Source organism: Chiloscyllium plagiosum, chromosome 2, assembly GCF_004010195.1.
Source record: "Chiloscyllium plagiosum isolate BGI_BamShark_2017 chromosome 2, ASM401019v2, whole genome shotgun sequence".
Classification (NCBI taxonomy): domain Eukaryota; kingdom Metazoa; phylum Chordata; class Chondrichthyes; order Orectolobiformes; family Hemiscylliidae; genus Chiloscyllium; species Chiloscyllium plagiosum.
The window spans coordinates 56,968,582-56,995,679 of record NC_057711.1 but is presented as its reverse complement, the minus strand read 5'-3'; the positions used below and the strand labels follow the sequence as shown (position 1 = coordinate 56,995,679).

Sequence of the window (27,098 nt, the reverse complement as noted above, 5' to 3'; positions counted from 1 at the left end):
AAGGCTGATGATGTTGCGCCCACACAACTGTTGCCTTTGTGGCAGAGATCTGGGTTTGGAAAGTGCTTTTCGAGCATCATTGGTGAGTTACCACAGTGCCTTTCGAATGACATACTGCTGCCCCTGTGCATTGGTAGTGATGGAGTGAATGTTGAAGATATTGGATGCGTGCAATAAAGTGGGCTGCTTTGTCCTGGATGGTGTCAAGCTTGAGTTTTATTGGAGTTGCCTTCAATCAGGCATGTAGAGATTATTCCATCTCACTCCAGACTTGTGCCTTGGAAATAGTGAACAGGCAATGAGGACGATATATGTTACTTGCTACAGGACTCCTAACCTCAGACCTGTTCCTTTAGTACTTATACAACTAGTCCAGTTCAGTCTCTGGTCGCATTCTGTCTTGTGGGAGATGGCCATTCACTGGCACTTATGTGGTTTTAATATTACTTTCCAGTTATCAACCAGATCTTGATTGACATACACACAGACTGCTTCCAACTGAAGTGTCCCAGATGATGCTAAATATTGTGCACTCATTCGTGAACAGCCTGCTTCTGGCCTTATGTTGGAGGGAAGACCAGTAACAAAGCAGGAAATGCTTAAGCCGAGGATACTATTCTGAGGAAGTCCAGAGATGATTGACCATCAATAACTACAAGCTCCTTCTTCTGGAGCTAGGAGTGACTCCAACCAACACAGTTTTCCCTGATTCTCATTAACTCAGTTTTGCTAGATCTTCTTGATGCCGCACTTAGTCAAAGGCTATCTTGATGTCAAGATCTATCAGTCTCACCTCATCCCTGGAGTTCAACTCCTTTGTCCATGTTTAAACTAAGTTTGTATTGAGATCAGTGGATGAGTGGCCCTTGCTAAACCAAAACTGACACCAATGAGCAAGTTACTTATTTGCAAGTGCTACTTGATAGCATTGTTGGCAACTCTTTCTATTGCTCTGATGATGGATCAATAATTGGTAGAATTGGATTTGTTCTGTTTTTATGTACATAATATACTGGGAATTCTGCAACATTGTTGGATAGATACCAGCGTTGTAGCTGTACTGGAACAGACTGGCTGGTTCTGGTGCACAATTCTTCGGTATTGTTGCCTGAATGTTGTCAGAACCCATAGCTTTTGCAGGATCCAGTGTAAGAGCTTTTTCCTGATATCACAGGGTGTGACATAACTGGTTGAAGACTGGCAAATGTGATGCTGGGCATCTGATGAGATAGCCAAGATGGATCATACACTTCACACCTCTGGCTGAAGTAGACGCAAATTCTTCAGGCTATTATTTTGCACTGACATTCCTCATTGTTGAGAATGGGGATATGCGTGGGAGCCTTCAGCTCCTGTTAGTTGTCCACAGCCATCCTTAATTAGTTGTGGCAGGACTGCATACAGAGCTATCCAGAAATAAAACTTTGAATAATTAAATCATCACCTGATATGGGGCTCCACACAATAACTCTGGGATTAAATGGCACATTAAATATCAAACTAGTTAGGTAAGAACTTTGTGCATAAGTACTTGTGAGTTTCATAATTACTGCACTGAACCTCTCAAATTTTACTCTCCTGCTTGTCAGAGTCAGAAACCTTTGTAACAAGGTAGCTTGACAGTTCTTTGTGATCTTCAAGGTTCTTTTCAGCAAAATTTTAAAAAAATCAATATTCCTCCTTCCTACCAACTGGAAGGTATCCAGAATAGTCTTACCTAATTTCAAATTTGAACGCAAAAGCCAAGTTAATTTAACTAAATTTATTTGCACGTAATATGGCATAACACTGGAAGTAATAAAGCAGAAGAGAAACAAAGCGTAATACCTTATTTGGGTCTTCATATAACATGATAACAATCTGTGTCATGTAATTGAGCTCACTGGTATAGTTCAGATAACCCATTGCCCTTTTCCACTGCTCATCTTTGACTTCCTGCAAAGTAGTATAAAATCATATCACTTTTAAAACAATTTTAGATATTCACGAGATTCTACAATTTTGTTCATTCCAACAACGTAATTTTTGTACAGCAAACAATAAGTATCATTTAACAGGATGTTTGAACCACAATTCTGTGACTCTACAACATGATAATCCTAAATAATATGGGCTGTAGATTAATGAAGTTACTCAGCATCCGCTGCTCTCTCAAGCCTGATCAATGATATCTCAACGGTTTTCAGAGAAACGTAGCCTCCCATCACCATTGATCAGCAGAAATGGGAAAGACAGTCAGTCAGTCAGTCAGATAGAGACTGGGATGTTGTTTAATAAACTGCGTTACTTGGAACACAGTATTACTGCACAATTGTCACTTTGGGAAGCTTTCCTTTTAAAATGAAGAATGTAGCCGTAGGCTATGGCGTAACTCTAGAATTAATCTGCATTCAACTGTAAATGTCCACTGGGTTATCCTCACTAAGTAGATACCTTTACAGTCAATATACAAAAGAAAATTAAAACAAAAAGAAATACAATCTCTCATTTAATTGTCACATGACAAACTGTATTTAAAACCATTGTGGGAAGCATTCTGAAATGAAGTACAATGTAAATGAAACTGCTATTATTTGTTTCTAAGTTGTTAATCACTGACACATTCCTGACCCATATAATTAAACTGACAACACCTGAGAAAACAGATAAAGAAAAAGACAAAGTTAATTAATATGCAGTGGTTTACTCTTACCTCTGTTGACGAATCAGAATAAAATGAGAGGAAATAAAATTATTTAGCAAAAAAAATTAGTCCGAGTAACAAAGACGGCTAAAATCAATGAAAGGGCAAACATAATAGGTTTGGTATACCAACTAGAAATATCATGAGGTCTATCGGTCTTGAAGTTCCAGGATGGGTAGCAAGTAGTATACTTTGAAGAATGTTTTTGTTGAAGGTGGCGCAAAAATATCAAAATATTTAATGATTTCAAATGATCAAGCTTAGTGTGAAATAATAAAATCAAACATAAGTTACTGCTGTTGATCCTTTGCATTGCTTTACAAATGGATGCGAAAATTGAAAAGGCTGAAACATTATTCTTCAAAACTCAATACTGAGCTCAAAATACACGGGTTTGAGGATGATACAAGGCAAATTAAAAAATGAAAACAAATTCAACCTAGGGCAGATAATCAATCTGCTCTTAGAAGGAAAATTATTTAATGAAACCTATTAAAGAGAATCCATGTCTCAATTTTAACTTGATTATTATTATTAATTTATATCAGCCAGATTTCCCTGTCTGTGCAAACCGAGAAGGTAAAGGGAAGTGAAAACATTAGGATTCATCATGCCTTTACAGCATCAGAAGGAGATGCAGTTCCTGCAAGTCAAACAAATTAACTTTGTGAAGTCACTTACTTCAACGCTTCATTCACCAATACCACTAAAATTACCTGCTACTTGTCTGTAGCATTGTACTGTGATTTCTCCTATCTGACAGGCAGTCATGACTGTTAATCAGCTGGATATTTTTTGACAAGGAAATGAGAGAGAAAGCAAAACAAAATGAAATTCCCTGAGTTAAAACTTTGGCAGTCAGAAAAACCAATATTTGAGTTTTCTGCAATAACCCCCTCCCAATAAATACAGACCACCATTTACTGTTTGCATTACTTTCCTCAATAATTCCTTTATTGCTGGAGGGCAAAGAATGGATCATAAATAAAATCAGGAAATGTGGGATGCACTCAGTAGGCCACACAACATCTGCACAGAAAAGCAAAGTTAAAGTTTTCAGGTTGTGTTGACCTTTTATCAGGATAAAGAAAGATGAAATGGCTATGATTAATAGTTTCATGAGATTTGAAAAAATTGATTTATAAGAAACTGGTCAACTGCTTTAAGTTTTCAATTTTAGACTACACCAAATTTATGTTTTTCTGAGGAGTCTGAACTGAACCAGGTTCACGGTCAGGAGTCAGGTCGAGGGGCATTGGTTGTACTTTTGATGACCAAGTGTCTAAAGCAGTCATTTCATGCATGTTTCCTCTTGACCCACTTCCCATATTCTCTTCCACACCGTGGATAAAATGCTGGCAGTGACAGAAATGGGTGGCTCAGCCTGACTGAAAAGCATCCCTCACCACATGCAGGGAACTGTGAAGACTGTGCCAATATTCTAGCCCTGCTGTTCCACAGGCCACCATGAAATGTACAAAATCCTAACTTTGAAAAGCATCATAAGGTTTGTTCATTACCACTTGAAGGGGCTGTTTTACATATGAATAAAAATATCTGCTACACTGAGTGCTTATGCTTAACAACTGATGATGTGAAATACATCTCTGAATTGATTAAGAGGCAATTCAGAATTGGTGATTTTTCCAATCAATATTCCTATCGTAAATATCTTGTTTAAAAAAAAACGCTTAGCAGATTGATTGCCAAAAATAACTCAAGGCAGGCTATGCCACTGTTAAACAAATCAATCCAGACTTCAGGATTAAATTTAAATATTTTAACTATTTAACACATTCAAAAAAAGACAGCCACAACCGGAAAAGATAAAAAAGGATTTCTGCAATCACTCTCAGGATTGTTTTATTCATCTCATTGCCCACTTCAGCTTTCTGGAAGCTATACTCTGGAAATCCCCTTCAAATTCTTAGTATTCTTTCTGAAGTAGTTCCATAAAGACCACTGCTCTGACCAAACATGTTGTCATCTGTTCTCCTTGGCTTGGACCTAATATTTGTCTAATTACTGATGTAAATACTAATTCTGAATGTAAAGCTTGATATAAATGCAAACTGCTGTTACATTCCTTAATCAATGTAGAAGTATCTAACATGATTAGATACAAATCTGTAGTCACATGCCAGCATTGCCAATACTCACGTTGCACAAGGCCCCATAGCGCAATATAGAGAGAAGAGAGTGTACATGGCTCTCACTTGTAAAGTACAACCTGGTACGGACATGCCGCTCTGGTGATAAGACTCCTCTCGAGTATCTGGAAAACCAGATATAAAATAGTAATAAAATTACACAATACTCTTTAGGTTAGAGTTACTTTTACTTTTAGATTATACTTATCAGAAGCACATTCTTGGATCAGAATTTATTGCCAGTATCATTTCCTAACCTGATAATTTTATTGATTCTGCCCTCATCTTTGTCTCCTCAAATCCAAAGGAAGAAGATGTGGGTGTACCTAGTGCACAACTGCGTTAACCAATCAGATTGAGTTGAAGGTGAAATGCTGCTGGACTGTGCACTCCTCTGCTAAAACAGTTTTGTTATTCTAGAATTATGTAAAAAACAAAAAGAATCTCTGGCTTTCTTTTTTTTTTTACAGTTGTACCTACAAAATATCAATCAGAAGCACGAAGAAACCATTCAGTTCTTCACGATTGCCGTGCCATTCAATAAGATTATGGCTAATCAAATTGCCAGATATCAGGCGACGGCAGTTTATAATGCAACAAGCAACAAGTTTATTTGAAATCACAAGCTTTCAGAGTGTTGCCCCTTTGTCAGGTGAGGTGGACTTCACCCGATAAAGGGGCAAAGCTCTGAAAGCTTGTGGTTTCAAATAAACCTTTTGGACTATAATCTGGTGTTGTCTGACTTTTGACCTTGTCCACCCCAGTCAAACACTGGCACCTCCACATGATCAAATTGTGGTCTTGTCTCCATATTTGTGCCTAACCCTAATAATCAGCGACTCCTCTGCTAGTCAAAACTTTATCTACTTGTCTCAAAAGATATTTAATGACATTTCCCAGAGAACATTGGAGAGAGTTCCAAAGGCTCCCTGACTTTCAGAAAGCCAAATTCTCTCATCTCCATCTTTGATGGGAGACCCCTATTTTAAGTCGTACCCTCTGGTCTCCATTATAAGGGAAAGTGTTCTTTCAGTAACCATTGTACAAATCCCTTTATGATATTATATATTACAACAGGATCAGCATTCATTGTCCAACAGATCGAGGCAGGAGGCATATTATCAGCAATATAGTGCTGGCCTCGAGTGAAACACAGACAATGTCTGAGTAAAATGTGAGAAAATAGAGATGTGGAAATTATAATACACAATACTGTCATGTTTTATTTAAAATTGGAAGGCATCGACAAACAGCAGAGATGATTTTAAACTTCACAGTGATAAAACTAGCTCTCCTTATATATGCGTGAAAATAAGCAATAGTTTAATAATTTTCCTTCGTCTTCCATCATTTGCTGAATGATAGAAGGTAAAGGTAAACCCCATCCTTGGCCAATCTCAACGATTCGGGTTAGTGAAAGATAAGCAATCAAAGCACATTGTGCTTTTCAAGTTGGCCCTTTGAGATCAGATATCACATGACACCAGGTTATAGTCCAACAGGTTTATTTGAAATCACAAGCTTTTGGAGTACTGCTCCTTTGTCAGCTGAAGTGAAGAGAAGCACACAGGCACAGAATTTATAGGCAAAGATCATACAAGGCGTGTGAGTGGAGTGTCGACGGGCTGAATAACAAGTCTCTGAAGGTGATCAAAAGCGTCAGACAGTATAAGGTTCTCTTCACTTAGCAGTGAAAGCTTGTAATTTCAAATAAAGCTGTTGGACCATAACCTGGTGTCGTGTGACTTCTGATCTTGTCCACCCCAGTCGAACATCACTTCCACATCATGACTCCTTTGAGGCATCAGAAACCGGTCATGTACCTGAAAACAACCTTTAACACAAACTTTATACTCTTCTAGCCAATTCCATTCAATCCTCAGATATTGGTCCTGCAGATTCCTTGGCTGGAACATGCCTTTTTTTTTGTCATTTGGACAATAACAGTCACTAAATATCAAACATAGGAGTAGACAATTTGGCCCTTCAAGCCTGTTCCAATATTCAACTTGATCATGGTTATTCTCTGTCAGTCATTTTCTGTGCATTGCCCCATATCCCTTGATACCTTTAATATCCAGGAATCTAATGCTTTCTGCCTTGAATATCCAGGCTAATTGAATGCCTTCTGGGGTACAGAATTCTTCATCAGTCTTAAATGACCAACTTCTTATTCTAAGACTATATTCCCTGATCCTGACACCCTTCTAACCAACTAGGAAAACACATTCTTGCATCTATCCAGTCAAACTAGGACATTTCAACAAGATCACTCCTCATACACCTAAACATTAGAGAATACAGGCCTAGTATGCAACATCTCTCCAATTTGACAATCCATCATTCCAAGTCTGACAAACCTTGGCTGCACTCCCTCTAAAGCAAGGACATGCTTTCTTGTCTGTAGAGATCAAAAAAGACTGTACACAATAGTCCAGGCATGGTCTCACGAAGGCTCTATGCATTGACTGCAAGGCTTCTTTACTTCAGTACTTAACACCCTCTTGCAATAAAGGCCAATATATTGTTTACCTTCCTACTTGTTTGCTGAATCTGCATATTTCAATATCACTATTTGAAATTCCATTCTGGACCTAAGGCATTTAAAGAATCGTTGGGACTTAATTTCTGCAGATGTGTGGACAATAGCAATCATTCAAATTCATAAGAAGTTTTTCAATTTTATGTTTTTTTCACTGCAGTGTCCCAAAAGGATATTTGCATTTTCATGTCCTTTCCAGACAAGCAGTTTAACATACAGATGTTATACTGCTTCATGTACAATGTCAGACATGGGAGTTAACTGATCTGCTGACTTAATCTTGTTTCAATGCAAATTGTCCATTTCTCTTTTCTCTTTATAGATGCAGGCTATCTTTCCATAAATCCTAAGGTATAAATTTATGGGCATGATTTGCATAATTAAATGTGTTGACAATGGCATTCGAAAAGTTTATTAACTGGCTCTTTGTCAAAAAATGTAATAAGGTGGATAAATGGGAAAATCAGAAGATAGTGTATTTGGATCTCCAACTAATACTCAATACTATCTTCCTCTCGTCCTTGACTGACTTGAGACACTAATCATCTATTTATCTTACCTTTACTTTTATAATAATAGCATATCCACAACCCTGAGGTAGAGAATTTAAAAACGTTTATACCCCTTTGAGTGAAGGAACTTTTTTTCACAACAACCCTAAATTATCAGCTCTTTAACTTGAGTCTGTGCTCCTTGTTCTAAATTCCTAAGCCAGGAGAAGCAATGTCTCAGTGTCGCTTCTTCATAATCTTCAAGGTTTCAACAAAATTATCTCTTCTACTAAACACCAAAGCAAACAGATCCAAGTTTCTTAGCCAATCACCACAGTACAAATGTCTCATTGTAGAGACTAGTTGAATGAACATTCATTGCACTATCTCCAATGCAAATATGTCCTTCCTTAAAGACAGAAGGCAAATGGTACATTGGCCTTTATTGCAAGCAGGTTTTAATGAGAGGAATAAAGAAGTCCTGCTGCAATTACTTACAGCTTTGATGAGGCCATTTCCATCTAGAAAGACAGAACTGCAGATAAATGAGAATACAACTACCTGCAAGTTCTCCTCTAAATCACTCACTATCCTGACTTGCAAATATATTACTGTTTTATCAGTGTCATTGGGTTGAAATCCTGGAACTTCCTCCCAATGGCGTTGTGGATCTGCTATGGCAAGTGGACTGCAGTAGCTCACCACAACCGTTGAAAGGGCAACTAGGGATGGGCAGTAAATGCTGACCCTGCTAGGGATGCTGACATCTCATAAGTGAATAACAAACAAAAAAAGACCAAAATTGCACAGCATTCTGTATCTCATCCCCTTGTAGCAGACTCTGAAGGAATTAAATTGTAAAGTAAAGATTCTGCTTGACAATTCCCCTGTGCTTGGAACTCTTCAAAAGTATCCATTTAAATCAGAGAATTCAAGGGATCTGAAGTTCGGTAAATACTTCGCCAGGAAAAGGGAGACTAGTGAGTATGTAGTCTAATTCTTAAGTAACTCTTAAAAGGATCCCAACTTACTTCACACACCCTCAACTACATCTCCCCCAGACTGCAAAATGACCCAGCCACTGACCTAACAACTCTTTGGCACTTGACAATACGCTTAACATCAAACCCCCACCCCCATACTCCTGGGACCTGAAACCCTCCGACACCAGAGACAGCCCCGGCTCCTGAACTCTCCTCTTCCAATGCCAAATCTGACACCCGATCCTTGATACCCCACCATTGGATCCAATCAACTCCTGACCCAATGTCCGCTGTCACACCTGATCTCGTTGCTCCAAACCCAAAAAACCCTGCCTTGTCAACATATTCCCCCATCACCCCTCCCCCACCAAACCCACTACCCCCATTTACATTTTAGAATATGACAACGACTCACCTGCAAAAGGGGGGTGTAGTTTGCCTAACCTCCCCCCAACTGTCCTGCTCTAGGAAGGGCCAATAAGTATGGAAATATGGCTTCACATTTTTGAAGGAGTCCTGCTCAGATTCCCTTGCCATAAATATGGAACTCTTTTGTTGCATTGAACAGGAGACAAAGGCAATCTGCACAGACTGCTACTCCTCAGAAAATGTGAGCCTGTCATTTCGCAATCTCCTTGTACCTTCCTCACAACTTGATTGCTACCATCCCTTGTTTTGTCAGCAAACTCAAGATACTTTTCTTCTTATTTCATAATCTAATTTATTAATATAAATTGTTAATAGTTAGCCCCCAACACAAGTAAATACTTCTATTCAAGATTAAAACGAATTTTCTAGCCGTCTGAAATTAAGTTGGACACAAAGCTGCCTTTGCTCATTTGGACAATTCTTTAAATCAATCCATCAGTTATGTGACCAGTATATTAACGAAGTGATCAAAAACAACCTTGAGTGTTGTGTGCTTCTGTGGAGTCATCTATCCAAGCAATACTGCAGGTTATTGGACATCTGAATAAGATTTGAAAATACAAAACTTACTATTGTTCAAACTCCTTAGAAAATGAGTAACTATACAGAAACCCTTACAGTGGATGGAGCTTGTTAACAGTATCATCATCCTGAGTTCTTTGCAAGTCAGAACGAATTTTCCTTATCAAAGGAGTACAATATGCTTTGGCAATATCCATCTTCTCAGCCTTGGTGATGCCATATTCCTAAACAAAACAAAATTCAGCAAATGCAAGAAAAAAAAACTTATTTTTTTTTTAAAAACCAAGAATTGAATCATAGCCCTGATACATTCTTCACTGTAATGCCTCAACAGCAGCAACATTTTCTCATGCAATACAAATTGCTGCTTCCTTTGAAGTATAGTATTATTGAATCTGCCCTGACGAATGCAAGAAAAAGCTTTGACAGCATATCTTTTTTCAGCAATACTCAAATTAATTAGTATAAGCTTTGAGTTTGCTTTTGAGTGTTGCATAAATTACTTTTCCTTTCTGCTCTGTATTTTAAAGAGCACTTAAGAAAATGAGAAGCAAATAATGTAAGTAGCTTCTACAAACAACTATAAATACTAACTAAAAAATTTCATTTATATACACTTTTTCACATCCTCAGTACATTCTAAAACACCAATTTTATTACTTCAATAATATTCAGTTGTATAGGTATGAGAAGTCACAAGGCAAGATCTGACGAATGGCCCGTCGGAGAAAGAGTTAAAAAAGTATAAAGGTGAAAACAGTCAATAATGCATCTTCCTCACAGAGAAATAAAAGTAGCCAAGTTAGTTTCCATTTAGGCTCATTACCTGAGGTATCACAATGTCGGCCAAAGACTTTGATAACTGGTACAGTTCCATTGTGTTCTCCAGTTGTAGGGAACTGTTGTGTTGAACATCATACTTTATGCAGTCGTAGATATCAGGAATTTTGCTGATATCATAACGCCCATTCTTCAATTTGACATCCTTTTCTAATTTAGCCCATCTTCTCAACATCAACTCAAGCGATTCACTATGGTAAAGTTGAATATCTATATATACACATAGAAAACACTTTACTGGTGTCAAAAACTTCATCTTAGATTTTTTAAAAAGTTAACTTTGTAAGGAACATGCTGGATTAACATGAGCAAGATAAGTGAAAAATCTAAGACAGAGGCTCTAGGTTTCAGTCATTTACCTTCCTAATTCTGACCTACTTCTGATTCTACTTCATGTGGATTTATGGAATGCAAACTTTATTTTCCTTGTAAGATTATGCCTAGTCCCTCTGAATATGTGTAAGTTTCAGGATTTAAAAGAAAGTACTTATTTTCTAATCTTCTTACCAAGGCTTAGAACCTAACACTTCCCTATATTGCACATTCAACTATACCCATCTACTGTATCGCTTTACAGCTTTGTGGCCTCACAGCTTGCAATCCCACCAACTTTAGTACTGTCGGCAAATTGAGATACATTACTGACTCTGTTTAATTCACAAATATGTTGTTGTTCATCTTCTGAGATGTTTGAAAGGGGCTTAGAGGGTATGTAGGTAACTGTTAAGACAATCTGTGATCAAAAGGTTCTGCTGCAAATAAGACAGGATAGCACAGACAACTGAATTTTTGGATGAGCTGCTGGGATTGGGATACTTTCTTGCATTTCCATTTACCTTTGATACAGAAGCTACAACTTCTTTTTAATTACAATGAGCTCCTCCCAGAACTCATAGTTGATATAAAAAGTCCCAAGTGAAGCGTTCAGAGTGCCAGAGTTGAATTCTGTTCCAAATTCTCATGCCAGTAATCAGACACATTTCTGCTCCAGTCTCAGTTTCCAGCACAAGGCCTGTAATCTTGTATTCAATGGAGCTTCAAGGTGATCATCTAAATCGTACTTAAATGGTTCATACCTCTACTACCCTTTTGGGCAGTGAGTTCCAGATACCTGCCACTCTCAGGGCATGGAGTCCTTAAATCACCCCCTAAACCTCTCCGCCTTTATCTAAAATCTATGTCCTTTGGTTATTGATGCCTCGGAGAGAAAAGATTCTATCTATCCTGTTTATGTCCCATAATTGTGTACACCTCAATCAGGTACCCCTCAGTATTCCCTGCTTTATTGAAAGCAGTATCAGCCTTTTTAGATCTCTTAATAGCTGAAACATTCCAGTCCAGACAACAACCTGGTATACCCGCTCTGCATCTTCTCAAGTTCAATCAAATTGTTCCTTCAGTGTGGTGACCAGAACCGCACACAGTACTGCAGCTGTGGCCTAAATAATATCTTATCAGCTGCATCGCAACATTCTTACTCTTGTAATCAATACCTTGATTAATCAAAGGAGGGATCAGATATATCTTCTCAACCCTCTTATACACCTGACATTTTGCCTTAAGGGCAAGCAGATCAAAATCCCTCTAATCCTTAGAAATTTCTAGGGCCCACCACTCATGTACCCTATTGCCTTGTTAGTCCTCCCAAAGAACATCACCTCATATTATTCATTTGATTAACTTTCTTTTGCCATTTGCCTATCCATCTGACCAGCCTAGTTACATTATTCTGTAGTCTAAGGCTTTCCTCCTTGATATTTAATATATGACCAATTCTCATGTCATCAGCAAACGTATGGGTTAAACCTCCTATGTTCAAGTTTCGATTTGATAGAAGTTTTTAAAATCTTGAACAGGCTGGCTGGGAGTAGATAGGGAAAAGCAGTATCCACTTGTGAAAGGAACAAGAATGAGAGGGCATAGATTTAAAGTGATATGCAAAAGTAGTAAGGGAAAACCATTTCACGTGGCAAATAATTAGGTTATGGAGGCACTGCCTGCAAATGCAGTGAAGCAGGCTTAGTTGAGGCAATCTAGAGGGGCTGAATGATTATTTGGATAGATATAGTGTGAAAAGATACGGTAGAAAAGAAAACAGGAAACTGGCACTAGGTAATGATGCTCATTTGAGGAGCTGGTCTGCGAATGGTCTCCTGTGTTTTAACAGTTTTAATCATGTTAACTCTTTCTCAGTCGAAATGCTGCCAGACCTCCTGACATCCTCCAGCATTTTACTTTCTTTTTAGATATTCCATACACCTAGCTTTAAAAATACAAACTAATTCAACGTTTGTCTTTGAAACTGTCCACTTTTTTAATAAAAGATGCAAAGATGACTGAAGGTCAGATGACTTCACTTGTGTATCCAAAAATTGCCTCTCAAGGACAAAATGATAAATTCCAGACAGAGCTGTTGATCACACATGCTAACTCCATAGAAGACATTCCTGAACTGAAGGGTTTCTTTTAAAACAAAGGAGTTGATTATTCTAACCCCCTCAAGATGTGAGTCTTAAATGAATAAAGCAGGATGTGGCTAAATCAACCAAGACCATTACTATATTGGAAAAATAAAGTTGAGGAGTCACTTAGTGAGGCAGCTATGTTTATTCCTTAAATGCTGACTGCAGAAAGTAAGAGGAGCCACATATGAAAAGGCAGCAACACAGATAACAAATAAAGTCAGAGGGTTACCAAGCCTGTTCCCTTTTGATTCCAACAATACAACAAGCTGACCTCTTGGTGATGAAATGTCTAACTTCATGACCATCTTTCCCACCATTTTGAAAGAATCCCAAAACGATTTTAGCATCCGACTTCAGTTGAAGTCACCGATACTATACTTGGGGAATTAACACAAGTTCTTCATGTGTATTTTCCAGTTAATTATGAACCAACCTTTCTTCTTGTAATCTTTTAAAAAGCAACCTGTTTGGACATGTTATGACAAATCTGACAGGTAGTACTTGAACCTGGATCTTACAACCCAGAGGCAGGAACATAACCACAGCTCCACAACAACCCAAAGGGTTTCAATCTCTTGCTGTTGCTGTTAACCTGATTCACACACTAGCCATGTAGCTAACTGAGTTAATTGACATTCTGCACTTGTCTTCAACTGTATTCTTTGAGTATATTTGTGTCCGTAACAGGGTGAATTATGACGTTAAATTGTGTGATGATTGCATAAATAAACAACACTAGTTTCCCAATTTATAGTGAGAAGAAACTTGCTGCTGGTTATTCTAATTGTTTACACACACATGCACACACACACACTTTCCGCTTAAAAGCGGAGTGATCACAAGACAGTTGTTATGGGAAAATGGATTTAATCAGTTTTCTGCCACATGTCCAAAACATTAATTTTTCGACCAAAACACATCAAAACGTTCTTCTCCCATTTAGCCACACACTGAATCCGCAAGTTTTCTAACGTCTTTTTGTATTATATTGCATCCTAGTTGCCAACTATACTCCAAACTTCAACTTGGTATCTGCAAATTTTGATATTAATTACTTGTTCTTCGTCTTAATCATTACTATAATGAACGGACAGCAGTGGTGCCAACTCAGATTCTTACAGAATACTTTTTAACCTTGTGCTAATCTCTGTTTGTTTCCTTTTAATCTTTATAATCCATTCGACTTTTTACCATAACGCCACGTGCCCAAAAGTCTGTATTGAATCCAACCAGTCATACAATACTGAAGATTTTTGATATTGTAGAATACTTTTATTTCATTCTTCTCTCCCTGTCAATTTGTTTTCCTTGTCCCTTTGATTTTCTGCTCTTGTACTTTGACATTTTTTTCTAAAGCCTTCAAGTTCTCTTTTAGCATCCATTCCATTATCAAAGTCCAATAGAAATAACTTACCAGCTGATTTGGGATCTTCCATCCTCTGTCTAATTTGGGATGTCAGACTCTGAATTAGGGCATAAACCTTATCACAGGTCTTTACAGGGTTTTTGATTAGCTGCATCGACCTAATTATAGAACTGTTTTTTGTAGGAGCAAGCTGAAAAACAAAAATATTAGCTATTATGCACCATAATAAACATCAAAACTTTATTAAGAAACACTATTCATTACTTAAATTAGTTTCTTTGGGAGAAAGTAATGGAACAAAAAGGCAAGAATGTAACAGTTGAAAAAGAGGAAGGAAGAAAGAAAAAGCAGCAGCAAGAACAATTTCTGATCATTAAGCAACAAATGATTCATTCTTTCACACGAGAGAATATGCAGAGAAAAGTCACGATTCTGACTTGGGGGAGGAAATGCCCCCTGGTTTAACAGTCTTAATGACCAATGAGAATCAATAGTTTGTCCTTGTGGGAATCAGTTCCCCAAAAGTGATTTTCCTTGAATTGTTTCATTAGTGATCAGAGGGAAGGCTTGCTGTCTAGTTAAATAGACTGCCTTTTCAATTAAGAAAGGGGAGACGGAACCCTTTCTTCTTCTTAAAGGTTTAAATAAAAAGACAACCAGTAACATTGTGGAGTGGATCTTCCCCACTTGGTAGTCTTAAGCTATTTCCAGTTGCTTTTATATCATTAATTCTATCTCCCGCATTTTCTGTTTCTACATTTGATCCTTTTGTATGCACTATCTTCTTGTTTTAAGTCCACATTTGGCATTTAATCTTGTGCTGTGCCACCAGGTCAGCAGTGACATCACCCATTCACTGACCTCACACTGGCATACAAGACAATCCCAAAAGCAGCTTGGATCCTACCTGTTGCCCCTGGCGTGTTAGGAGCACAGCACTAACCCAGAGGAAACAGGGCAGAAAACAATAATGGACCACCCCAAAATGTAGTGATAAAGTTGGGGAAGGCATTAACTAGGGAATTAGATGCATAACGAATAAAGGTACAGCTGTAGCCTTAATCTACATATAGATCAGGCAAATCAAATCAGTAACAGAGATGGACAGGAGGAATTCCTGGAGTGCATACTAGATGATTTTCTGATCAATATATTGAGGGACCAACTAGAGAACAAGTCATATACTGGGAATTATGTAACGAGAAAGGAATAATTGGCAACCTAGCTGTGCAAGACCCCTTGGGAATATTTAACCATAATATGATAGAAGTCTTCATTAAGATGAGTGTAACATAATTGATTCTGAAATTAGGGGTCCTGCATTTAAACAAAGGGAACCATGATGAGTTGAGGAGTTGGCTGGCTTTTACAAATTGGGTAACTAAAAGGATGAGAGTGGTTAGGCATTGGTAAACGTTTAAAGAGCGCATAGAGAAACTGTAACAATTGTTCATTCCTGTCTGCCACAAAAATAAAACTGGAAAGGTTACCTGACCATGGCTTATAGAAATTAGAGATAAAATTAGATCCAAGGGGCATACAAATTGACTCAGTTTTCAAACAGAAAATGCTGCAGAAGCTTAGCAGGTCTGGCAGCATCTGTGCAGAGAGCGAGAGTGTTAATGGTTTGCATTAATTGTTTCTCTCCCACAGATATGCTAGACCTGTTGACTTTCTCCAGCAATTTTTGTTTGTATTTCAGATCCCCAGCAATTGCAAAATTTTGCTTTTACTGCCAACCCAGCTGAGCATGATTGGCAGTGCAACCACCATCTTAAACACTTATTCTCTATACTGGCACAGTGAAGCAATTCAAACAATTTTTATTTAACAGCACCTCCAAAAAATGCAACCTCTATCAACCATAAAGAGAAAGGCAGCAGGTATATTTATAAACTCATGGCCTGGCAAATCCCCCCACTACCATCATGCCAGCACAGGAGGGCCTGCCTAAAGAGGAGGTGGGAATTTAATGAAGCTACAACTTGGGCTATTTGCTTGCCAAACAGTGGAAGCAGCATGTGACAGACAAGGCTAAGTGATCGCACATCAATGTTCAGTCTAGGCTGCATGGGTAGACACTCCAAGGGTTCATCTGAACACAACGGTGATGTCCTTATGCCATTGACACCACTGACTTCTCTGGAGGTCACTGCCGCCCACAGACCTTGAAGGTTTGCGTAGAATAAATTTAAAGAAATTTAGCAGGACTGCTTCCCACAATCAACGGACCAGATTTAAGCTCTGCACTAGTCATGAATGGGATGGACAATTAAGTAGTTCACTGGAGGAGGCGGCTCCAAAAGTATACCTACTCTCAATGATGGGGGAACTCAATACACTAATGTAAAACATGACTCCAATTCATTTTCAAACATCTTCTGACAGAAGGGCCAAGAGAATGATCTATTTCTGCCTCCTCCTAAGCCTGGCAACAAAGATGACAGCTGTCAAAAAATGTGATTCACTTAATGGGATATCAAGAAATGATTGAAGGTAATCAGCCTTGACAGCATTCTGATAATAGTGATGAAGAATAAGCTCCAGAAACAACTGTGTGCCAACCCTGCTATTCCAGTAGTTACACTGCCATATATCTGGCAATGTGGAAAATTGTTCAGTTATGTCCTGTCCACAAAAATTGAAAACAAATATAATCCAACTAATTATTGCACTAGTTTACACTCAGTCATCAAAGCAGTGGAATGTGTTCATGACAATGTTGTCAAGCATCACTTACTCAAACATAGCCTGCACAATGATGCTCAGTTTGGCTTCTACCACAGCCACTCAGCTCCTGTCATATTATACCCTTGGTTTGAATATGGATAAAAGCTAAACTCAGAGGTAAGGGTATCTGCTCTCGACATCAAGGCAGCCTTCAGTCTGAGTGTGGAATCGTGGAGTCCGAGCAAAACTGGACTCAAGACGAAACTGGGAAAACTCTGCTGTTTTGAATGATACCTAACACAAAGCAAGATGATTGTTCGTTGAAGGTCAATCACCTTGCTCCCACACCATTACTGGTAGAGCTCCTTAAGGTCGTGACCTAGACTAAATCACTTTCAGTTACTTCAATGACTTCCCTTCCATCATATGGTTAGAGGTGGTGATGTCCACTGATGATTATTGTACAATAGTCAGTATCATTTGTAACTCCGGGGTTTAGATCAGAATGGTGCTGGAAAAGCACAGCAGGTCAGGCAGCATCCGAGGAGCAGGAAAATCGACGTTTCGGACAAAAGCCTGATGTAGGGCTTTTGCTTGAAACGTTGATTTTCGTGCTCCTCAGATGCTGCCTGACCTGCTGTGCTTTTCCAGCACCACTATGATCTAAACTCTGGTTTCGAGCATCTGCAGTCTTCACTTTTGCCTACCTCATTTGTAACTCCTCAGATACTGAAGCAGCCTACGTCTAAATGCAGCAAAGTCTGGACAACATTCAGGCTTGGCATATGGCAAATAACATTTGCACCACACATTTGCCAGGCTGTTTCTATCTGAATCAAGAGAGAGTCTTATGATTATACCTTGAAATTTAATGACATTGCTACCTCTAAATCACCAGACGATTGACATCAAAAAGTTATTAGTATACTGGCTGCAAGTAGCCAGTCAGGCAACTAGCTCCATGAGGTCAAAGCTGCACCTGTTGTCACACCAGAATCCATCAGGCACAGTCTTCAAAATTACCACAAAGCCAGGAGGAGCAGGTCTGATTTTCCTGCTTCCACATTTAGATATTTCTTTTAAATTCTTACTTTTTTGGAAACTGACTCCGTTACTAAATTGATTGAATATGGTTATGCTAATTTTACATAATGCAAGTTTTACATGTGCCAAAATGGTGAACAAGATAAAACTGTAGCTGTAAGAGCTGCTCCTTGTTTGGCGGTGTTTTGAGTGATGCAGCTAATTTCTTTGATTTCTTGGAGGAATTATTGTATTATAAACAGTTGCTTTGTTTTTGGAACTTAAAAATAAAAGATTAAAACATTTTATACTGGAGAAAAGAGAGAGAGCCTAAAACCACATGGAACGTTGGTCAGAGAACTGCTCCAAAATTCAGGAAAAAACGAGCAGTGAACTGACCAGCTACTGCCTGTGAAGTTACAAGCCTTCTTGAAATTCAGAGATAGGTCCAAGAACAACAAACAGTAGTGAAATTCACAGCTGATCATGGAAGAGACCTCATTATTGGAACTACTCATAGCCATGAATCAGCTAAGTGTTTTTTTAAAAAACTCTTATAGAACTGAAAACCAATTTTTTTTGTAAAACTACAATTATGAGTAGGTTTTATAAAATATATGTTTTATTGAGATCTGTCTCTTGATAAGTTTTATATTTAAAAAAATTAATGTACAAAGTTATCCGAGAGCAGTGTTTCTAAAGCAGTAAGACTGTGCTATTTTCTGGGTCTGCAGATTGTTAAGGTGCAGAGGTGGCTTTTAGTAGGGTGATGTGCTCTTATTCTCAGGTGAAGGAGATGAGAGAGAATTTCAATGTTCCTGATGATCATGTCTGTAGTAAGTGCGTTTGGTTGCAAATCCTATCGGATTGCATGGATTGGTTGGAGTGGCAATTAGAAGCAACAAGGAATTTACAGGAGCCAGGTGTGATGGATGGTGGTTTCAGGAAGGGAGAAAAACTGCAAATACAGTCAGGTTGCCTTTAGAAAAGGTAGGAGGGGGTAAGCAGACAGTCTCCTGTTGCTATTTCCCACCCCCATCTCAAACAAGCATACTGCTTTGGAAAATGTAGAGGGTGATGGATTCTCGGGTGAATGTAGCACTGACAGCCTGGTTTCTGGTACTGAGGCTGGCTCCACTGCAACAAAGAACAACTCAGATTCCAAACGATTGATTGTGATAGTGAATTCTCATCAGAAGCACAGTTAGATGTTTTGGCAGCCAATAGCAAAATCTCAGAATGGTATGTTGCCTTCCTTGTGCCAAGGCCAAGAATATCTCGGAGAGGGTGCAGAATATTCTGAAAGGGGAGAGCGACCAGCAGATGTTCATTGTACACACTGGTACCAACAACACAGGAATAGAAAAGGTCGAGGTTCTGGAGGATAGAATACAGGAAATTAGGCAGGAGGTTGAAAAGTATGTCCTTGATAGTAAAAATATCTGGATTACTCCTGGTGCCACGTGTTAGTGAGAATAGGATTAGGAGGATAGAGCAGATGAATGTGGTTGAGGAGCTGGTGCAGGGAGCAAGGATTCACATTTCTGGGTCATTAAGGACTCCTGAATTGGAAGGAGACTAATACGGTGGAGAGATTGGCTAGTGCTACCCAGAAGCTTTAAAAGTGTAGTGGGCTGGGGGACCCAACGAGATAATGAGAAAGGAGATCAGTTTGAGATTGGTGCAGTTGGGAAAAGGAGCAAGTCAAACAGTTAGGGCAGGCAAGAACAAAGCAGAGAACGACACAGGACTGATAAATTAAACTGCATCTATTTCCATGCAGGAGGCCTGACAGTGAAGGTAGATGTACTCACGGCATGATTGGGAACATGTATTGGGATATCATAGCTATTACAGAAACATGGCTCAGGGATGGACCATACTGGCAGCTTAATGTCCCAGGGTATAAATGCTACAGGAAGGAGAGGCAAAAGAGGAAGGGGGGTGACATTATTGATTAGTGATAACATTACGGCTGTACTTAGGGAAGATATTCTGCGAAGTACATCCATTGAAGGTATTTGGGTAGGACTGAGAAATAAGAAAGGGATGAACACCTTATTGGGATGTTACTATAGCTCACCCAGTAGTCAGGGGGAAATTGAGAAACAAATTTGTAAGGAGATCTCAGTTATCTGTAACAATAATAGGGTTGTAATGGTAGGGGATTTTAAGTTTCCAAACATAGACTGGGACTGCCAAAGTGTTCAGGGCTTGCATGGAGAGGCATGTGTTAAGTGTGCACAAGAAAATGTTCTTATTCAGAATATGGATGTACCTACAGGTAGTTCTTCTATAATGTAATGGTTGTGCTCTGTGTGACCCCATGCTATGTAAAGATCAAGCAACAAAGACAGCACTTCAAGTGTTGGCGATGCAATCATGTTATAGTGAACACACGATTTAAAAATTGATGCTTTAGAAACAGCATTCCTGATTCGTCAATCGTGTTACAGCCAATTTTTGTTGATGAAACGCACATTATAGCAGAATGACCGGTGCTACAGAAGGTGCAAAACTTGACCTACTCTTGGGAAATAAGGCAGGGCAGGTGACTGAGGTGTCAGTGGGGGAGCACCGTGGAGCCAATGAACATAATTCTATTAGCTTAAAATACGGTTATGGAAAAGGAAAGACCTGATATAAAAGTTCAAGTTCTAAGTTGGAAGAAGGCCAATTCTAACAGTATTAGGCAAGAATTTTCAAAAACTGATTGGGGGTGACTACTGACAAGTGTAGGGATGGCTGGAAAGTGAGAGGCCTTCAAAATGAGATGAGAAAGTCCAGTGACAGTACATTCCTGTTAGTGTGAAGGGCAAGGCTGGTGGGTTTAGGGAATGCTGGATGTCTGGAGAAATTGAAGCTCTGGTCAAGAAAAAGGAGGTAAATGTCAGGTACAGACAGTGGGTGGCACGGTGGCACAGTGGTTAGCACTGCTGCCTCACAGCGCCAGAGACCCGGGTTCAATTCCCGACTCAGGCGACTGACTGTGTGGAGTTTGCACGTTCTCCCCGTGTCTGCGTGGGTTTCCTCCGGGTGCTCCGGTTTCCTCCCACAGTCCAAAAATGTGCAGGGTCAGGTGAATTGGCCATACTAAATTGCCCGTAGTGTTAGGTAAGGGGTAAATGTAGGGGAATGGGTGGGTTTCGCTTCGGCGGGTCGGTGTGGACTTGTTGGGCCGAAGGGCCTGTTTCCACACAGTAATCTAATCTAATCTAATCTGGGATCAAGTAAATCCTTAGAAGAGTCTCAGGACTGTAGGAGTACACTTGAGGGAAATAAGGAGGGCAAAAGTAGACCCGAGATAGGCTTGACAAATAGGGTTAAGGAGAATCCAAAGAGATTCTACAAATACATAAAAGACAAAAGAGTAACTAGGGAAAGAATAGGCCCTCTTAAAAAAAAGACTACCTATGTGTGGAACCATCGGAAATGGATGAGATACTGAACGAGTATTTCACATCTGTGTTTACTGTGGAATAAGGATATGGAAGCTAGAGAACTTTGATAAATAAAAGTGATACCAAAAAAAAATCCATATTACAGAGGTGGTGTTGCTGGGTGTCTTAAAGCACAAAGGTGCATAAATCCCCAAGACCTGATCAGGCACTGCCCAGAACTTTGTGGAAAGCTAGGAAAGTAATTGCTGGGCTCCTTGCTGAGATACTCATATCATCGATAGCTATGGTTGAGGTGCCAGAAGACTGGAGGTTGGCTAACGTGATGCCATCATTTAAGAAAGCTGATCTGAAAAAGCTAGGGAACTATAGCTGGTTAAGCTGTTGGAGGAGATTCTGAAGGACAGACTTTACATGTATTTGAAAAAAACAAGGATTGATTAGGGATCATCAACATGGCTTTGCATGTGGGAAATCGTGTGTCATTAACCTCTGAAGTGCTGACAAAGATGAGTGAAGAAAGCAGAGCAATACACGTTGCCTGTATGGACTTCAGCAAAGACATTTGACAAGGTTCCATATGGCAGACTGGTTGGCAAGGTTAGATCACATGGAATTCAGCTGGATAAGAAAAAATGGCCTGAAGGCAGAAGACAGAGGATGGTGGTAGAGGGTTGTTTTTTGGACTGGAGGCCTGGGACCAGCTGTGACCTGCAAGGATCAGTGCTGGGTCCATTGGTTTTTCTCATTTATATAAATGATTTGGAGATCTACAGATGACACCAAAAGTGGTAGTGTAGTGGACAGCTAAGAAGGTTACCTCAGTGTACAACTGGACCTTGATCAGATAGACAAATGGGTCGAGAGGCTGAGACAGCTTTATTTAGATAAATGTGAAGTGCTTCATTTTGGAAAGGCTATTGATGGCAGGACTTATATACTTAATGGTAAGGTCCTGGGGAATGTTGCCAAATAGACCTTGAAGTGAAGGTTCATAGTTCATTGAGTTGCAGGTAGACAGGGTGATGAAAGCAGCATTTGGTACCCTTGCTATTATTGGTCAGTGTATTGAATATAGGAGTTGGGAGAACATGTTGCGGCTGTACAGGATATTGTTCAGCCACTTTTGGAACACTGCATCCAATTCTGGTCTCTCTGCTATAGGCAAGATGTTGTGAAACTTGAAAGGATTCAGAAAAGATTTAGAAGGATGTTGCCAGGGTTGTGGCTATAAGGAGAGATTGAATTTCCTATGGAGTGTCAGAAGCAAAGGGGTGACCTTCTAGAGGTTTATAAAACCAAGTTTAGGGTGAATAGCCAATGTGTTTTTCCCAGGGTAAGGGAGTTCAAAGCGAGAGGGCATAGGTTTAAAGTGAATGGGGAAATATTAAAAAAGAATCTGAGGGGCAACGTTTTCGCACAGAGGGTGATGCTTTTACGAAATGAGCTGACAGAGGTGGTGGTGGAGGTGGGTACAATAACAACATTTAAAAGGATCTGGATGGCATGAACAGAAAGGGTTTAGACAGATATGGGCCAGATGCTGGCAAATGGGACTACATTAATTTAGGATATCTGGTCGGAATAGACAAGTTGGATGGAAGGGTCTGTTTCCATTCTGTTCATCTCTATGGTTTTGTGCCAACTGCATTCAGATCCACACAATTTCAGAAAGGCATTTTATTGAAGGCCTCAAACTGACACTGAACTTCATACATATGCAAAGAAAAGGTCCCGATTCCTGATGTGGAAGCTAGTTTGAGTGCCAATAGCAGAACAGTCGGTGGCACATTTCCAGTTTGGAATCAGGCACTATTCACGTGCCATATTCAACACTTTGTATTTTACAGTTGTTAAATAGGGATGTATGAACAAATATTTTGGCTACTGCATCTTCTTTTGTAATATCCTCCAAGATTAGCTCTCAGTTATTAGCAAGACTGAGTTCCCTTCAATAACTCAGCTACTTCCAGAAAGCTCTATCATTCCACTTCAAACATGCAGTCCCGTGTGAACTACCTTTAACAGAAAATTACAAGCCTTTCTCTGGCAAAGGATGTAGAACTCAGTTTGAAATTATTGGATCACGATTAATATTGACAATTTATGAATCCTAGCCCTACAAGCAATTAGGAGAAAAATGTTCCCATGAAAATACTAGTATTGATTTGGAGTAAAGGAATGAGTAAGAAAATAAGAAAAAGGGAAATGTGGAAAAGTTCTCTTGTTTTGAGACTTCATAATACCAATCCAAGCATTGACTTAGAGAGAGAGGATAAAATTAATACTGATATAAAATTGCTGTTGTGACTCAAGCTGATTCAACTGAAAACATATAGTCTAAAAAGAATTGTAGTCCTCAGTATACGAACATGAGGAAAGTACTTGAAATCGTGTTACATAATCGCTCTCTTTCCTTTCTTCAACCACAGTCAATCACCCACGCCTCCAGCAACGTCTCTCCTCCGCTATCCTGTTCTCTGGTATTATTTTCATTAAGTCCCACAATTATATACCCAATTGCAGCCTGAATAGGCACAGTAAGGGGCTTCTTCACATCCTGTCAATAGAGGAGGACCTTGTTGAAGATCGAGAGTTACTTGACTAAACTATTCCATCTTTCTTTGTCATTTTCTGACCTACCTTAGAATTCATCTTTTAAGGACAAGTTTTAGTTAACCTTCCTGATAACTCCAGTTTTAGTGTAAGCTTTATTGACCATGTCTCTGCCAAGTATTTTGGCATGTTTTCTACATCAAAAGCTCTGTATGAATAAAAGTAGGAAGCTGCCACATTCCTGGGAAGCCCACATGTGGAACATAATTGCACACGTGCGCATACACACACACACACACATCCAGCTCCAACTCAAGCAAATATTGTGTTAGGATGATATCAATATGGAACTTTTGCTATGATGATGAAAAAAAATCTGTCAAATCAAGTTTTTATCATTTGAAATAAAACAAAATAAGCAAGCAAATCCTAGAAATTAAAGTTGGCAAACACTCACCTTCTCATAATCTTCAGTGGTGAAGTCTCGGTCTTTCTGTAGGATCTCGTGAAGCCGAGCTTTAACCCGTTGTTGGCAACTACTCAGGGAATCACTGTCATTGTCTAGCAAGCCATTCATGTTAGCACTTTTAACCATTTGTACAAGAATTGGGGTTAACTCCCCTTCCAGAGCTAGCAATCCCTATTTGCAAACAATCAACACCAATTTAAAGGGTTATTTAACATTAAAAAAATTGCACTAGCAAATAGATTGAATTACAATTAGAAGAATTAGACACTACCTGAAATCTACCTCCAATTTACAATCAGTTTTTCTGATAACCAATGGTTCACATTAGTGTCCTTCTCTTTTCAAAATAAATTTAATCAACTTGCAGTGTTTATTTGCATGATAAAAGGTGTATAATATATTTAAATCAAAGTAAAAGTAAATTACATTCTGGTTTCAATTCTGTGAAGGTTATTTTTAGAAAACAGTTCAGAAATTAATTTGGAACAGTGAATTAATTCCATAATTTCCAAGGCGGCATGTGGTTTAAGTACATCGGTTGAGTTTTATGACATGCAGAAAAAAGATCGGGGCCATTCATTTTTGAGAGTTCTGTTCAGTTCTTCTATGGCAGAAAGGCAAGTTAGTTTGTGAAATCTTCAAGCTTGAGAACTTAAGTCAAAGTTTAAGTTGTTAGACTGAACTCAGAACTAAAAAGGAATCCAGCTTATCAGGCTTAGAAAAAAGTCTTTCAGCATCAAATCTGGAACTAGTCAGTTACTAAGAAATTAAAGAGATAAGATAAAGGTGCGACTCTTCACTGAGACTGAGCATCCACCAAGGATATTCCTGGAGAAAAATGCCGAAACTTTGCTTTGTTGTTCTTATTAATATCTTTCAAAACTATCAGACAATAGATTTTTTTCTGTACAATAAATGTGTGTTCTTTTGGTGAAGAACATTAGAAGCTTCACGTGAATAAGTTCAGTAGTTAAGCATCACAGTAATCAACTGCAAAAATTAAACTTATAATCTATCAAGTCAATTTCACTCTTGGATCCGATTTGTCCAGTATCATCACCAGTTGGGATCATAATCAGCTATACAACTGATCAGTTATTTTGTCAGCATAGCATAAATGCCTGTATATTTAATCAGAATTTACTTTCCAGATTCTGATACCCACTGACACTGTTGATTCGTATATTCTGGCACATTTTGCTTCATTTCGTAACCAATCTCACAAACATTCAGAAAAATTGACTTTTCACTCAGCTATTTAAATGTTATTGTTGGAAGGATCATCAAGATCTAAAATTTACCTTTTTAAACCAGTAAATACAATGGCTGTTATAATGGCAAAAGTGATCTTTCAATGTTATATATACTACAAGTTGACATACAGATTTCTACTACTTGCAACCAGACACCAAAAGCTCTTACTCCTAGTGTCAGAGAAAAATATATTAAGAAATATTAGCATAACTCAGACTTTTCAATAAAACCTTATCAAGAGTGCCTTCTATGATCCAAGATGCTTGATGCTTTACAACCAATGAACAACTTTTGAATGTAGTCACTATTGTAATAAAAAGATCCAATTTTGAGAGATGTTGGGCCTGTGTCGAGATTTTTCACTCAAATTATTACATACTCTTTAATTAGACTTGTGTGTCAGGTGACGGTGGCAAAATATAGAATACTTTGCAGCTTTATTTACTGTCACTATGTCATCAGCTCAAAGAAGTACCACTGTAATTGGTGTTTCTATTTATACATTTGACCTGACTTCCAATGTAGAATGAGATGACTGAGAAAATGGAAACTTGATATTTCCATTCTAGAGATGCATCAGAATCCTAACTTTGGAATTATGCAATAAAATTGCAGCAAAATACAAAGCAATATGATTTCATAATTATCAATGCAGCATAAACAACTGGTTGTTGGGGTGTTGGAGGAAGAAATTCTGACAATTTTTGAGATGGATGAGTTGAATTGGGCTGAATGGTTTATCCTGACCTCTACTCATGTTTATAACCTTGCTGAGTAAATTACATGAACCTAAATGAAATATTGAAGTGGAATACATTCGATATATCAATCAGATTAAATAGATGAAATTGTTCCGTTGGTTTATAATGGCAGAGTTAGTATTGACAATTAAGGTTGATAAATGAATTCAGGAACAAAAGTATTAAATATTGTTCTCAAAAATTATTTCTAGAGGGCAGTTGTATGGTTACAACTACTAGCACAACTTACTAAAAAGGATTTAATTGGAGGGAAAAAGCAAAGAATTTCAAACCTTAGCAAAGGCTGCTGCCGTCATCTGAACTCTCCCTTCATCCGATGCATAAATCTTTAGATCATGCCGATATGTACTATGTAACCGGAGCAAACCACAACCGGGAAACCCTGCATAATCTCCTGAAACAGTATATAGCATTATTGAAGAAAGCAATGGTGCAAGTGGAGAAGCATTAACTATTCAATCCTGTCTAAATGTTACTAATACACATGAAAAGAAAA

At 38.7% G+C, this 27,098-nt stretch overlaps 1 protein-coding gene across 16 annotated transcripts in view; it reads right to left on the bottom strand.

Moving 5' to 3' along the window:
* Window positions 1-27,098, bottom strand: part of ppip5k2 (diphosphoinositol pentakisphosphate kinase 2) — a 155,558-nt gene that overhangs the window by 58,224 nt on the left and 70,236 nt on the right. For all 16 annotated transcript variants that reach the window (XM_043710086.1, XM_043710037.1, XM_043710071.1 and 13 more), the window contains 7 exons: window positions 26,875-26,996; window positions 24,576-24,758; window positions 14,520-14,661; window positions 10,627-10,850; window positions 9,897-10,024; window positions 4,844-4,958; window positions 1,828-1,935 (listed from right to left, as the gene is read on the bottom strand). In XM_043710086.1, the coding sequence (XP_043566021.1) occupies window positions 1,828-1,935; window positions 4,844-4,958; window positions 9,897-10,024; window positions 10,627-10,850; window positions 14,520-14,661; window positions 24,576-24,758; window positions 26,875-26,996 (1,022 nt within the window). The remainder of the gene's footprint in view (window positions 1-1,827; window positions 1,936-4,843; window positions 4,959-9,896; window positions 10,025-10,626; window positions 10,851-14,519; window positions 14,662-24,575; window positions 24,759-26,874; window positions 26,997-27,098) is intronic.